The sequence below is a fragment of the Bombina bombina genome, chromosome 7 (assembly GCF_027579735.1).
Source record: "Bombina bombina isolate aBomBom1 chromosome 7, aBomBom1.pri, whole genome shotgun sequence".
Taxonomy (NCBI): Eukaryota; Metazoa; Chordata; class Amphibia; order Anura; family Bombinatoridae; genus Bombina; species Bombina bombina.
The window spans coordinates 592,977,784-592,993,645 of record NC_069505.1 but is presented as its reverse complement, the minus strand read 5'-3'; the positions used below and the strand labels follow the sequence as shown (position 1 = coordinate 592,993,645).

Here is a 15,862-nt window from a genome sequence, read left to right as displayed (position 1 = left end):
CAACAAATACTTATCTAATATGTTATTGACAGGCATTTCTTCTCAGATCCACAAATATATATTTTTATACAATACTGAGGTATACCTTAACTGAAAATTAGACATAAGTTGTACTTTAAAATTAATTTCAAAGTTATAATATAGACGTGTTTCTGCTAGCCATCATAATGTGAATTCAGTGTTCAAAGGGAGTCCAGTGAGCCATTGTTTTAATTATCACATGCATCTGTTAGCTTACAACATTTTAGGATTCTGCTAGCTTATCTGAAAACAGTGCAGAATTTTGTCTCTTCCACCCCAGGAGGCATCCTGGCTTGTTATGTGTATCTTTCTTTGTTCTACACATCTGTGTTTCCGAATAAGAGGGGGGTCACAGCAGGCAGTGTGTGCATTGTAATTTACAGTAATAACTTGATACAATTAGCTTCATATATGATATTTATTTCAATATATATATATATTTGCACATAGCTTCCAATGATATCTCACCTTTTACATGACAAAAACCTAAGCTACCCATTGCCCTTAAAGTATAAAATCTTTTAAAAACTTACTAAGAAGCTCGGAGTTTAGCACAGTTGATAAGGTTAGGCTGGAACACCCAGTGAAAGGGACTGGCAAAACAAGAAGGGCCGACACTCCCTCTCCCTGCATATGAAGAGACAGATAACACAAACAAGAACTGCAGGAATCTGTAGATATCAGTATACATCTGGCACTGTGGGGCTTGGTTATGAGTCTGAAAATCAGCCCCTGGGTTTAATGGCTGCACATATAAGTTTCTTGTCATTGGCCCACTAGATGTGCTCAGCTAGCTCTCAGTAGTGCATCGCTGCCTCTTTAACAAAGGATACAAAGATAATTAAGTATATTTGATAGTAAAAGTAAACTGGAAAGTTGTTTAACCCCTTAAGTACCAGTGACGTACCCTGTATGTCACTGGCCTTTTTTTGGGACTTGATTGTTTTATAGCGCGGTCTTGCCACCAGCGTTGAGACTGCTCTATTCCACAAAGCCTGCTGGAGGGAGTGCATTAATAGCGTGTTCTTGCTAGACTTGTGCTATTATGTCCTGAAAAAACCCTTAACAACCAGTGACATACAGGGTACATTGTGGTCATTAAGGGGTTAAAAGTGTATGTTCTGGGGCGGAGTCAACTTCTGAAGCAACCAGACATGTTCTTAAGGAGCTTCCTACTATTAGAACTAATATTGGGGGATAATTACATAATTTAAGATCCAATATTCACTTGAACTACCCTAATATTGTATAAGAACTCTTAAGGAGCTGAAGAGTCAGTCTGGTACTAGAGCTAAGGATCTAGGTCCTTCAGTGAACCCATGTGTTAAGTGCCACCATCTCACGAATCAGACATTTATTTCATCAGTGAGACACACCACCAAAGGCCTAGACCACTATAAGATAACTCCCCAAGAAACTGGGTTATGAAACAGTTTGCCAGACCCTGCATACTCTGCTAAAAGAGCCCAAATTATACAGTACTGAAATGGAAGTGAACCAGGAGGAAGTCTCTCTAGCTATCCTTGCCTGCTTAAAGAAGTTCAAACTCAAAATGGAAAGCACATTCAACATCTGTCGTACACTGTGAGAGCTATTACTGCACAACATAATACCTCAGAACAAGCAGTGGAGATCATCACTACACCATCGGCTCAAAGTTTGCACCCACCTTTGCCTTGTGATCAGATCGCCTCTGCATTCAAGTATGTACCTAACTTATCAAGTGCTGGGAAGGATTCCCTTCATTTACATGTGGATACTGATCGGGGGGATGCGGCCGAACCCTCGATGCTAGAGGTGGTGGAGGATCGGAAGATAATTGGTCAAGATAATTGTTCACTTCACATAGTTGTGCAAAGTAAGGATAATTGTTCACTTCACAAGGTCTTGAATAGCATGCGTGTCCAGGATGCTGATTCGACATTGGAAACTAGTTGCGATTTTAGGAGACGATACGCCATTCTGCAGCGATCTACCGAAAAGTATCAATCTGAGTAAAGAGATTTGTAGATTTCAGAGAGTAAACTTCCAGGACACATCCGTAAGCAAATTATCCTTGAGGATGGTCAAGTCAGTGGTGAACGGTCTTTGTCAATGGGAATACATGGCCGTTGGAATTGGGTGACTGTCTCATCTAGAAGTAAAAAGCCCTACAAAAGCCCTACAATCCACATTCATTACTTCAACTAACCATATTTGCCTATCACAAAACATACTCAGGACTCCTTGACATTCCACATAATGATTTGAGTTATGAAGTTACCTTGTATAATAACATTGTTTATTTACTTTAGTTATCTAAATGATCCTGAGACAACAATACGGTTATCATAATAGTTTTACTTCAATAGAAATCCACTTACCAACCATTAGGCCTTAACGTATGCCGCCTCTTATTCTAAAAGTTAATAGGATACTTAAATTTAGAGACCCCCACTAAACTTCCTTAATAACTTAGTACATTTTATTCCCAATAGCTCTACATGGTACAGAAGCTCAAACTTAGTTTAGTGAGCAATCCAGAAAGTCATATTTACTGACATATATATTACAAGTGTTTACCATTCTTAATATTTATATACCATATTTCTGACTGCTTCTGTTCTCCTTCATACAGCACATTGTTCAGAGATAATTATACTACCAACGGATCTTCCTGTATATTGATATGTGTTAAACTTTGCAGATTTGCTGGATATGTTATGCTTTGCTCATAATTGTGTGAATATTTATCTAAGCTATTTATATTTGAAGATATGTATATATCAACAGTCAGATTGTGGTATTTACTCTATCCTGTATGAGTAGTACTACTATGCCTTATTTTGTATCGGCCTGTAATACCATTCTGTCAACAAATCTCTTATGCTCATGGGGTTGGATAGCTATTGGTGCTAGGTGACAGTCTTGTTTGTAAGGGATGTCCAGCAAGCTTTATTTCATTCAGGAACCCAGCTATCTGTAAATGTCTGTCACAAGCCATGATCTGGAACCATATTTGATCTTTATAATGCTTTGAACTACGCAGCTACCTCTTTTAATAACCCTGTTTGCTACATTTAATATTTTATATAGCCCTGAGACAATAACACTCCTGGGAGGTCTATCTATGTAATGTTGCTTCTACTTGATGTTCATCATAGATGTTACCTTTGTAGCAGTTTTTACATAAAAATATATATATTCAACAGGTATCAGTCCCTAGCATATACATCCTCCTATTCTTAATGGTATAAGGTGATTCCTATTCAGGCAGCATACTCTTGGTACTTATCATATATTTGACCATTCATACTATTATTTCTTTATACAGCACACAATCTAGAGATAACCATATTACTAGTATGTTAACCCAAGTATTCATTTGTGTTCTATAGGTCTACTATATACTTCATTTATAACTATAGTGGTATCTAAGGTTCCTATGTTTTTGAAGTTATCTATACATCAAGGATTATATGGTAATATAGATTTCCTCCCTGTTAATGTATGTTCTCCCTATTATGACATATGCTAATCCCTCTTATTTTGAAATAACAGGGGAGAAAAAGAAAAAGAAAAGGGAACACTTATGGACAATGGATAGTAGTCAATTTAAACAAAGTAATTTGGATTTTTGATACTCTTAGCAGCTTCAACAAGCTTATACTATTTACAGGTCTAGCAAATGTTCCTTGGCATACCTATACTATCTGCATTTTTGTCAGCCAATAATTTATATGCCAAATATCCCTTCCCTCACTTAGAGAAGCTTTTGCCTGCTGATTTTCCCCAATCCCTGTTTTACTTTAACATTTTCCTCTAGTGTACATAAGCTTTATCAGGCCCAAGAGTAACCGTGTATGATAAATGAGGAAACAATCTACGAGTATAATAATAAAAAATAGAGGTTCTACATATCTGCCTATTATAATTCCTTATGTTACTTTAATGTGTATTATTCACTATTGTTAAAAAAAAACTACTGTTATCTCTGTATTATGGTAATCTATATCTGTTGTATTTGCCTGCATAACCTCAATAAAAAAATATTTAAATCAAAAGTGTATGTTCTACCTAAAACATGAAAGAAAATGTGGGTGGTTTATGTGTAATTAAAAACTTGTATCTAATTGATCTTTGCATTTCAATAACTGAATATTATGGAGACTCTCGGGGGATTGTACAGGTAAAGTCTCGATCACAGCCTATCAATATTAAGCAATATCTCTATGACATTAACGATCATAATACAAGTTGAAACATCTATAGAAATCTGTGAGGAGAAGGAGTTAGCGCAGTGACACGGCATCCAAAGTTCTAAAGTTACCAGGCATGGGACTTTCGCTCACGCGTTAACTTTTTAATTATTTGCAACTTGTAATACCAGCGCTAACCCGCCTGCGATAAATGATTACTCTCAGCACAGTTAGCGTGCAAACAAAAACATTATTTAGCGTGCCACTTGTAATCTGGCCCATTTACGGGTACGGCAAAGAGGCGAAAACACCCTATTGTGATCATGCTGAATCGAAAAGTAAATAACCAAAAAGGCCTCAGCCAATAGATTGTGATCAAGGCCTTAATTTAATAATTAACGTAAACTAGAAAGTTGTTAAAAAAAATGATATGCTCTATCTGAATTAAAAAGGAACAGTGTTGGTTTTATGTCTCCTTAACTTCTGACTTCCCTTTAACACGGCAAACACATATCCCATAGCTTATAATGTGTTAATTAGATTGTGCAATTAATTCCCTTTACATTTTCTTTGTTTTTCCAATTAGTTTGTTTTCCTTATAGAGTCCATATTCCCTAATCATTTTCTACATTCCAGGGAGACATATCTCTCCTTATTGGAAGTATAAAATGTCCATAAAAATTGTTACTTTTCATGTTATGTCTTTGCTGAGAGAAATCTTCACAAAGGCCTCAAATCAAGGATGAAGAATATATAACAAATTATTTTAATCGGGACATATTTCTAAAAGCCTTCTCTGTAAGTAGATTCCTATTTACCAGGCTTACGGTATGTAAACTGTAAAATGCTGTTCATTTTTATTAGTTGTAAATAAATATTATCTCAGTAAATGGTTTAAACTCTTTATTAGGGATACTTTAATGAAAAAAATGACACACTCTAATTCAGGGTTCTTCAAAACAAAAAATCCCAAGACCCAGTGGCATAATACCACAGACCTTCACAACACTATCTGTATGCCTGGTCTGAACATTCCTGAAGTAATATACAAGACAGCTGCAATTTTTGGCAAAGTGTTTAAAATGTGTGCGTGTTTTATTCCTGATTGTGGTCAAACTTGAACGTGTTGTAAAAGTTAATGATGCACATACACATACATACTCTCATACAAATCACACCACATATACTCTCATATAACTCACAACACAAACACTCTCATACAACTCACAACACACACACACACTCTTATACAAATCACACCACATATACTCTCATATAACTCACAACACAAACACTCTCATACAACTCACAACACACACACACACTCTTATACAACTCACACCACACACACTCTCATACAACTCACACCACATACACTCTCATACAACTCACAACACAAACACTCTCATACAACTCACAACACACACACTCTCATACAACTCACAACACACACACTCTCATACAACTCACAACACACACACACACTCTTATACAACTCACACCACACACACTCTCATACAACTCACACCACATACACTCTAATACAACACACACCACATATACTCTCATACAACTCACAACACAAACACTCTCATACAACTCACAACACACACACTCTCATACAACTCACACCACACACACTCTCATACAACTCACAACACACACACACACTCTTATACAACTCACACCACACACACTATCATACAACTCACACCACATACACTCTAATACAACACACACCACATAGACTCTCAAACAACAAACACCACACACACTCATACAACAAACACCACACACACTCTTAAACAACTCACATCACATACACTCTCATACAACTCACACCACACACACTCTCATACAACTCACACCACATACACTCTCATACAACACAACCACATAGACTCTCAAACAACAAACACCACACACACTCATACAACAAACACCACACACACTCTTAAACAACTCACATCACATACACTCTCATACAACTCACACCACACACACTCTCATACAACTCACACCACATATACTCTCATACAACTCACAACACAAACACTCTCATACAACTCACAACACACACACTCTCATACAACTCACACCACACACACTCTCATACAACTCACACCACATACACTCTAATACAACACACACCACATAGACTCTCAAACAACAAACACCACACACACTCATACAACAAACACCACACACACTCTTAAACAACTCACATCACATACACTCTCATACAACTCACACCACATAGACTCTCATACAACTCACACCACATACACTCTCATACAACACAACCACATAGACTCTCAAACAACAAACACCACACACACTCATACAACAAACACCACACACACTCTTAAACAACTCACACCACATAGACTCTCAAACAACAAACACCACAAACACTCTTATACAACTCACACCACACACACTCTCATACAACACACACACACACTCTAATATCACAAACACTCATACAACACATTCCACACAAACATCTCATACAATACACACACACACTATAATACCACTCTAATACTACACACACTCTCATACAACACACACCACATACACTCTCATACAACAAACACCACACACACTCTCATACAACACCTTTAGCTGCACTATAAAGAATAAAAAATACTGTAACAATACATGGTCTAATCTCACTGATACGCGTCCATGTAAGAACTGGTCCCTTTTATGTTGCTCAGCATTGAGTATGAGATCCCCTTCCCCCAAATTATAAAATACATGGTCTGAATCCCTCTGCTGTGCACAGTACAGAGCATGATGTTCCAATACAGGGATATACCCCACACTGTGCAGTACAGGAGCCCATCTCTGCACCATCATATGCAGTGCACATACTACACTATAGGTCAGATGGTTTTTACCTTGAGATCAGTGTATCTTACAAAGGGGAGTTCACTGCTTTTAAGCATGCAATGTATACAAAATATAAAAAATATAAATAGAATAAATAATAAAATAAAAATACCCAGTACAAAATTGTATTGTTTACTCACATTAAAAATCGTAATTGTGCAGGAAAAAATCATATTTCATAGAAAAATTAAAATATGTAATGAAATTATGCAGGAAAAATAATATTTAAGGTGCACTGTAGAAATTGTAATACAAGCACACAGTGCATTTAAAAAAAACGATGTGAAATTTGTATTTATAATCCGAAATTTAAAACGTATTGTTTTCCTTATTGTAAAATGAGTTTTCCCACCACTGCTGGACAGGGATTTTCCATGGGTGTAGCTGACATTTCTCCTCCAAGTCTGGAATATTATTTAAACATTTTCCCCTGCAGTTCTCGCTGATTTTTCTCGCAAACTTTAAGGTGGCGAGATTGTGTCAAAATACGTAAAACGCTTATTATCCTAAATGAAAAACACATGTATACAAAAACAGAGGCGTAAGGCACTGTTTGCTAAAAAGCCACATAATCTGATTTTGTATTAGGTGCAGGATTACATTGTTAAAGTGCAGCACCTACTCTCCCTGACAAAGTTTCTCTTTCCAGTGAGCTCCATTCTATGAGCGACATCTCACCACTTGCAGGGACAGACCCTTTTTTAGATAATTCCATGAGGGCTGCCCCGGCAAGTGTCGGCATTGTTTTTCCCGTCTTGCCTTCAAAGTTTTGTTCTTTGGGCCCTAAGTCTGAGTCACATAATACAGGGTCAACAGGGTTCAATTTTCCCAACACTTGTAGTCCAAATTATACAATGCTGGGTATGATCTAGTACAGGAATGACCTACATTACCTCCACGCACACATGAAACATACATAAAATGCATAATTATTAAGGGGACATGAAACCCCAAATTTTTCTTTCATGATTCAGATAGAGCATACATTTTGTTTAATTATCTAGGTAACCTTTATTGAAGGAGCAGCAATGCATTACTGGGAGCTAGCTGAACACAATCATTAAGCCAATGACAAGAGGCATACATGTGCGGTCACCAAACAGTAGCTATCTCCCAGCTCCTGAGCCTACCTAGGTATGCTTGTCAACCAAAGATACCAAGAGAACAACGCAAATTAGATTAGAGAATTCAATAAAAAAATAAATATTAAATTGTATACTATGGCGCCGATTTATCAATGTCTGTCCGACATGATACACTGTTTAACATTGCACAAGCAGTTCACCAGAACTGCTTGTGCAATGCCGCCCCCTGCAGATTTGCGGCCAATTGGCCGCTAGCAGGGGGTGTCAATCAGCCCGATCATATAGGATCGGGTGGATTGATGTCCGCAGCCTCAGAGGCAGCAGACCAGTTATGGAGCATCGGTCTTAAGACAACTGCTGTTTCGGAGCTTGATAATTCGGCCCCTATATCTGAAACACAAAATATTTTTTTGTGGGGATTTAATTAACTGACTGGCTGTGCTGATTTTGATTTTTCTCATTTAACTCAATGGCATTAAAGTCATGATACTGTTTTTAACATACAGGTATATCGGATGAGCCTAGTTTGTGAATTGTTATTGGAAGCTGAAAATACTTCTCCTTTGGACCCAACACCAGGTACTGGACAAACCCAACTACAAAATCAAAGACTCTTTATCTCAACCCAAATGCTATATTTATAGTTAAGAACCTTATCAACCATTGCAAAATCTGGGTGATATACATACTAAGGGCCCAACTATCAAAAACTCTCCAATATACTCACACAAATTTTGTAATGTAATTATCTCCTTTATATCAAAAACCCTGCAAATTTCTTTGAGGGACTTTAGAGATTTGGACCCCAAATGTGGATGAAAAATGACAAACGTTCATTACATTTAAATTTTAATCTATGGTAGGGGAAGATGCACCCAAAGGAACAATAAAGTAAAAATATGACTTTTTTAAGTACAAAATTTAAAATGGCAATAGCCTGAAAACTGACTTCATTGTTCTGATGTGTTCCATCTAAAAGTGACATCTAAGCCGACAGAACCAACTTGCCCATTTTTTTGATTACATAAAATTGTTTTCTTACTTATAATCTTTAATTCTTCTTATTTTTAAAAACAGACAATGCTTGGGAACAACCAAACAACAGTAACCAAATTCCTACTTTTGGGATTTGCAAGATATCGCGCCTACAAGTTTTGGATTTTCTTCCTCACCCTTTCAGTTTACATTGCAACAGTGGTGGGTAATCTTCTGATCATTACATTAGTTTTACTAAGTCCTTATCTCAAATCTCCCATGTACTTCTTCCTAAGCAACCTCTACGTATCTGACACTATAGTGACAACCAATATCATACCCAACATGCTCCGTGTTACATGGCTAGATGGTGGGACAATATCTTTTGTTCCTTGCCTTTTTCAGTTGCATATTCATGGTTCCTCGAGTTGTGCTGGCTGTTTTCTTCTCACGGCTATGTCTTATGACCGTTATCTCGCTATTTGTAACCCGTTACGTTATACCTCAATAATGGAATTTAAACTCTGTCTACAACTTGGATTATTTTCTTGGTTCTTTGGTTTTCTGGTACCAGTCATGTCAACTATAATGATAAGTTGCTTGGAGTTCTGTGGTACTAATACCATTAATCATTTCTTCTGTGATTTGGTACCTCTATTAGAGATTTCTTGTTCAGATATATCATTTGTGAAACTGGAAATTTTCCTGGCCAGTGTCTTTGTGTTAATTCTTCCGCCCATCCTCATCATTCTGTCTTACGTTTACATTCTCATCACTGTCCTTAAAATTCCTTCCACCAGTGGCAGACAAAAAGTTTTTTCCACCTGTAGTTCCCACTTGACAGTTGTATGTGTATACTATGGGACAGTATTAGCCATATACACAATACCATCCAGTAAAAACTCTATAGATACCGATAAATTCCTTTCCCTTCTCTATACTGTGGTCACGCCTCTGTTAAACCCTATAATATATGGCTTGAGGAGTCAAGAGATTAGAAATGCACTGAGTAAACTTATTTGATAAGGACACAGAATTCCAATTCAGATATAGGGGCTTAATTATCATTGTGCGAGCAGACATGATCCGATATTGCGGATCATGTCGGCTGCACATCGATAAATGCCGACAGCATACGCTGTTGGCATTTATCATTGCACTAGCAGGTCTTGTAAACTGCTGGTACAATGTCGCCCCCTGCAGATTCGAGGCCAATCGGCCGCTAGCAGGGGGTGTCAATCAACCCGATCGTATGAGATCGGGTTGATTTCTGGCAAAGTCTGACCGCTGCTTCATAACTTCTGTTTCCGGCGAGCCTGAAAGCTCGCCCGAAACACAGGGGAATTCAACTTTGTTGAAATGTAACTCTTTTACATGAAAGAATACCTAAGTAGAAACGGGCATGTGTTTTGAGCCTTATATGAAAGATATTTGCAACAATGTATGAGGTTGATTACAGGGTGAAAGTAAATGCATTCGCTTGAGCACAATCGAATTTAACGCACATCGCGTTAGAGAGACTGAAGACCTTGCGTAAAGGGTTAGGTCTAAAATAAAAGTTGCACCAAACACAATATAAATACATTAGAGTATGCACTATCTGTTACAAATTAGTCATATGAATATTAATACAAAATATTTATAAGGGTTCCAAGGTTTATGGTATATGGCCATGTATTTGACTACAATAGGCCATAAAATAAATATGTGTCTAAATAATAATTCTATAAAAATATTTAATAATATGTTTTACTGTGTATTTACTGAAAATATTTCACATTCTAATCTTCTTCACTTACAGGAAAATATTTTTATTTTATTTTAAATAAATATTCCTATCTATAACTATATCTATTCATATAGATATACTGTATAGGTATAGATATATATATTTTACATTTTATATATATATATATATATATATATATATATATATATATATATATACGTATGTATATATATATATGTATATATATATATAGATATACATATATACATATATATATATATATATATATATATAGTATATAAATATATATATATATATATAAATCCTGTATAAGAATCAACTCTCACTCCAATATATCAGCATCCAGGGTGCACTGTATAGAAATACAGACTTCAAAAAACAGACAGGCACTCGCCGGTATTCCACAATTACAAATTTTGTTTAAAATACTATTAAAATCAGGGGCACTTTCATTCATCAAAGTTTAGAAAGCAGCCGTTTTGATTAAAAACTTACCTTTGTTCTTCTCACAGCCAGAGCAGCTTCCCCCACCCGGAGATCCTCTCTTCAAACGTCATCAATTACTAATCCAGCATGGCCTCAGGCAATGACTACCTTGGGGGGGAAAGCCTTGATTGGAGGAAGCTGGATTAGTCATTGCTGACGTGTGAAGAGAGGATCTCCGCGTGGGGGAAGCTGCTCTGGCTGTGAAAAAAAACCAAAGGTAAGTTTTAATTAAAACGGTTGCTTTCTAAACTTTGATAAATGAAAGTGCCCCTGTTTTTAATAGTATTTTTAAAAAACAGGCTTTCATTTATCAAAGTTTACCTTCACTTTAATATCCAAAGCAAAATATTATCTTCCAGCACTGGTGATAGGAGTGCAGGCTTGAAGAGCTCCTGCCAAAGCTCCAAACAGATAGGTCAAATGAAAAAAGTTCAAGCAGCACCTCCAATTGTACAAATTATTTCAATTTTATTGTACCAGTCACAGGATATTAAACAAAGTTTGTAATTATATATATACCCATTCCGGACTGGGGGTTAACTGCCTGTGACTCTGGTGACATCACAGCTTTTTTGGAGTGCTATTTAGCACCCAGGGCTGGGATGTTGCTGAGTCACTGGATGTGTACCTGGGCCGGTCTTGGAGTTTAGTTCCCTTCCGTGTTTTATATACAGTATATATATATATATATATATATATATATACTATATTCTATATTTTTTATTTAATAAATACATAACGCACGTTAAGATAACTCACGTTGGGTTAGCGCAAATAAAGAATTAGTGTACTCCTGTCAGGTTTTATTATTATTATTATTAATAATATTTGTAAAATTTTATATTTACTATTTTACATACCATGGGGTAGATTTATCAATGTACGAGCGGACATGATACAATGTAGCGTATCATTTCCGCTGTACATCGATAAATGCTGACAGCATACGCTGTTCGTATTTATCATGCACCAGCAGTTCTTGTGAATTGCTGGTGCAATGCTGCCCCCTGCAGATTCGCGGCCAATCGGCCGCTAGCAGGGGGTGTTAATCAACCCGATCGTATTCAATCGGGTTGATTTCTGTCCCCGGCCTTAGAGCAGATAGACAGGTTATGGAGCAGCGGTCTTTATACCGGTGCTTCATAACTTCTGTTTACGGCAAACCTAAAGGCTCGCGCGGAAACAGGGGCATCAAGCTCCATATGGAGCTTGATAAATCGGTCCCCAGGCCTTAAGATAACTTATTCCTCATGTGGGCTAATTTGGCACCATGTTAGACCTAAAGTGCTCAACCCGAAGTTTGTTACACATATTTTACATTCCAATGTTTTTCACATTTTTTTATGATCAAACTAGAAGATAAGCCTGCCCAGAGGGCAGTCTATGATTAAAAAATGCAAACCCCCAAGCTTAAGTTACAAAAAATAAAAAATGTAAACCTAAACTAATACCCTTATAAAAAAAACAAAAAAAAACACCCCTAATCGAAATTACCAATAGCCCTTAAAAGGGCTTTTTGTAGGGCATTGCCCTAAATTAAACAGTTCTTTTACCTCTAAAAAAATATTAAGACCCCCCTAACAGTAAAAAAAAACAAAAAACCTAACACTAAAAAACCCTAAACTACCCATTGCCCCTAAATGGGCATTTGTATGGGCATTACCCTTAAAAGGGCATTTGGCTCTTTTACTGCCCTTAAAGGGCCCTTTACTGCCCTTAAAGGGCAATCAGCTTTTTTTTCAAGCTAGAAAAAAAAAAACTAATCTAAAAAAAAACAACCCAAAAATAAAAATAAAAAAGCCTTAACCTAAGCCCCAAATAGGCACTCACTGTTCCTGAAGTCCAGTGGAGAAGGTCTTCTTCCAGGCGGATCTATCATCTTCTATCTTCATCCAGAGTAAAGGCTGCGCGGAGCGGAGGTACAGAGCTGTTTTCCCGATGCCTGGATCCTCAGCGGCAGTCCTCAATGGCGGCATTCCTCGGCGGCGTTCCTCTGCAGCATGGAGGCTCCACTTCATTTGATGTCCGTCGTAGACTGAAGATTGAATGCAAGGTACCCCAAACAATTTGGGAGGCTAATAAGATTTCAGTAGCTCTCATCCTATTGGCTGATTTCAAAATTTCAGCCAATAGGAATGCATCGTACCCCAATAAATATGGGGTACCTTGCATTCAATCTTCAGTGTGTGAAGAGGAGCCTCCACGCCGCCGAGGATTGCCGCTGAGGATACAGGCATCGGGAACACAGCTCCGCACTTCGGTTCCAAGCCGCCTTCACTCCGGATGAAGATAGAAGATGATGGATCCGTCTGGCAGAAGACCTTCTCCGCCGGACTTCAGGAACAGTAAGTACCTATTTGGGGCTTAGGTTTAGGCTTTTCTATTTTCATATTTGGGGTGGGGGTTTTTTAGATTAGGGTTTTTTTGGGCTTGAAAAAGAGCTGATTGCCCTTTTAAGGGCAATTTATGGGCAATGCCCATAAAAATGCCCCTTTAGGGGCAAAGGGTAATTTAGTTTTTTTAGTGTTAAGTTTTCTTTATTTTGGCGGTTAGGTAGGTGGGGGGTTTACTGTTAGGGGGGACAGTATTTTTTAGAGGTAAAAGAACTGTTAAACTTTAGGCAATGCTCTACAAAAGGCCCTTTTAAGGGCTATTGGTAGTTTAGATTAGGGATTAGGTATATATTTAATTTTCTTTTGATAATTTTGTTTATTTTTTCTGTAATGTTAGACGTTTTTTATTTTTTGTAATATAATGTTAGTTTTTTTTTAAATTTTAATTGTAATTTAGTAGTAATTGGGGTTCATTTAGGGGTTGTTAGGTAAGGGGGCTTAGTAATTAAATTAGTTATTTGCATTGTGGGGGGGCTGGCGGTATAGGGGTTAATATGTTAATTAGGGTTATTGAGATGTGGGGGGTTGGCGGTTTAAGAGTTAATAGGTTAAATAGGTTTATTGCGATGTGAGGGGTTGGCAGTTTAGGGGTTAATATTTTAATTGTGTTATTTGCGGATATGGGGTTAATAACTTTATTATTTAACGATGTGGGGGTTGACGATTTAGGTGTTTGCTAATACTTCGTGTGGGAGGTTAGGTTTTTTTTTTGTTATACTTAGTGTCAGCGGTTACATGTTTTTATTATTATTTCTTGCAGGCGGTTACGTGTTTTTTAGTTATTTCGTGCGGGCGGTTGCATGTTTTTTTTTTAAGGATTCGGGTTTGTCTACGCTGCATCCAGGTGGATTCCGAAAATGGCAGGGTACTGAAAGAATCCATATTTGGAATCCACCAGGTGGATTCTTTTGGCTGCCTCGCGCAGCCAACATTCCTTTGAGGATGCGTGCGCATCTGGCGACGGACGCGTTACAAACGCAATTATGGTATAGATATATATGCATATGTGTGATAGTGTTAATGTAAAATATATATCTATACCTATATCTCTATAGGAGTAGATATATAGGTGTGTATATATATATATATATATATATATATATATATTAAAAATAAGATTGTCCTGTATGTGAAGAACATTGGAATTTTAAATTTTAATAACTTCTGACGGTTTAGCGCGCAAATGGTAAGTGTTACGTTTTTTTCTTCTGCGCTCTCCATTGAAGTCTAGGGGGAGAAAAATTTAGCGTGGTCGTGATATCTAAAGTCCTTTAGTTAGCACGTGTTGGGTGTTGTGCGCTAACCCATGCGTGCAAAAAAATTACTTCTGCCGGTGTTAATGCTCGAACGAAAGCTCTAAATACTATACCACTTGTAATCTAGCCCTGAATGTTATAGAGACTCACATGGCAAGTACAGTTCTCTGAATTGGTTTCATGCAACCTGAATAACGGCAAACCATTTATGAACTGCAGGACATTATTTAGAAATGGTGAAGTCTGGTTTGAAGGATACCAACAGAAACAAGGAAACATGATAATAAATGTAAATATGATTAGAGATCTCTGGCCCATATTTATCAAGGTCTGTCGGACCTGATCCGACACTGCGGATCAGGTCTGCCAGACCTCGCTGAATACGGCAAGCAATACGCTCGCCGTATTAGGCATTGAACCAGCAGCTCACAAGAGCTGCTGGTGCAACGCCGCCCCCTGCAGACTCGTGGCCAATCGGCCGCCAGTAGGGGGGTGTCAATACGATCGGGTTGATTTCCGGCGATGTCTGTCCGCCTGCTCAGAGCAGGCGGACAGGGTTATGGAGCAGCGGTCTTCATTCGGAGCTTGATAAGTATGGCCCCTATGACTCAACATTGGAGATCTGTCAGGCTGCAGATCTTTTGAACGTGGTGGCTTCTCTCTCTGGAACTCTGGCATTAGACTCTTGAAGTTCTTTTGTGGATAGAAATACTTTTATAGAGGAACTTTTATCTTTCCGCTATAGCCAGTATTCTCCTACTACCTATATATGTTTTTATACGCATTATTATTATGCTTCCCTTTCCGTGTCTGTTATACT

At 37.6% G+C, this 15,862-nt stretch overlaps 1 protein-coding gene across 1 annotated transcript; it reads left to right on the top strand.

Annotated features, from left to right (window-relative positions):
• Positions 1-9,262: 9,262 nt before the first annotated feature.
• LOC128636635 (olfactory receptor 6B1-like) lies at positions 9,263-10,180 on the top strand. The gene has a single exon (XM_053689627.1). The coding sequence runs from the start codon at positions 9,263-9,265 to the stop codon at positions 10,178-10,180; it is 918 nt and encodes a 305-aa protein (XP_053545602.1).
• Positions 10,181-15,862: the final 5,682 nt, after the last annotated feature.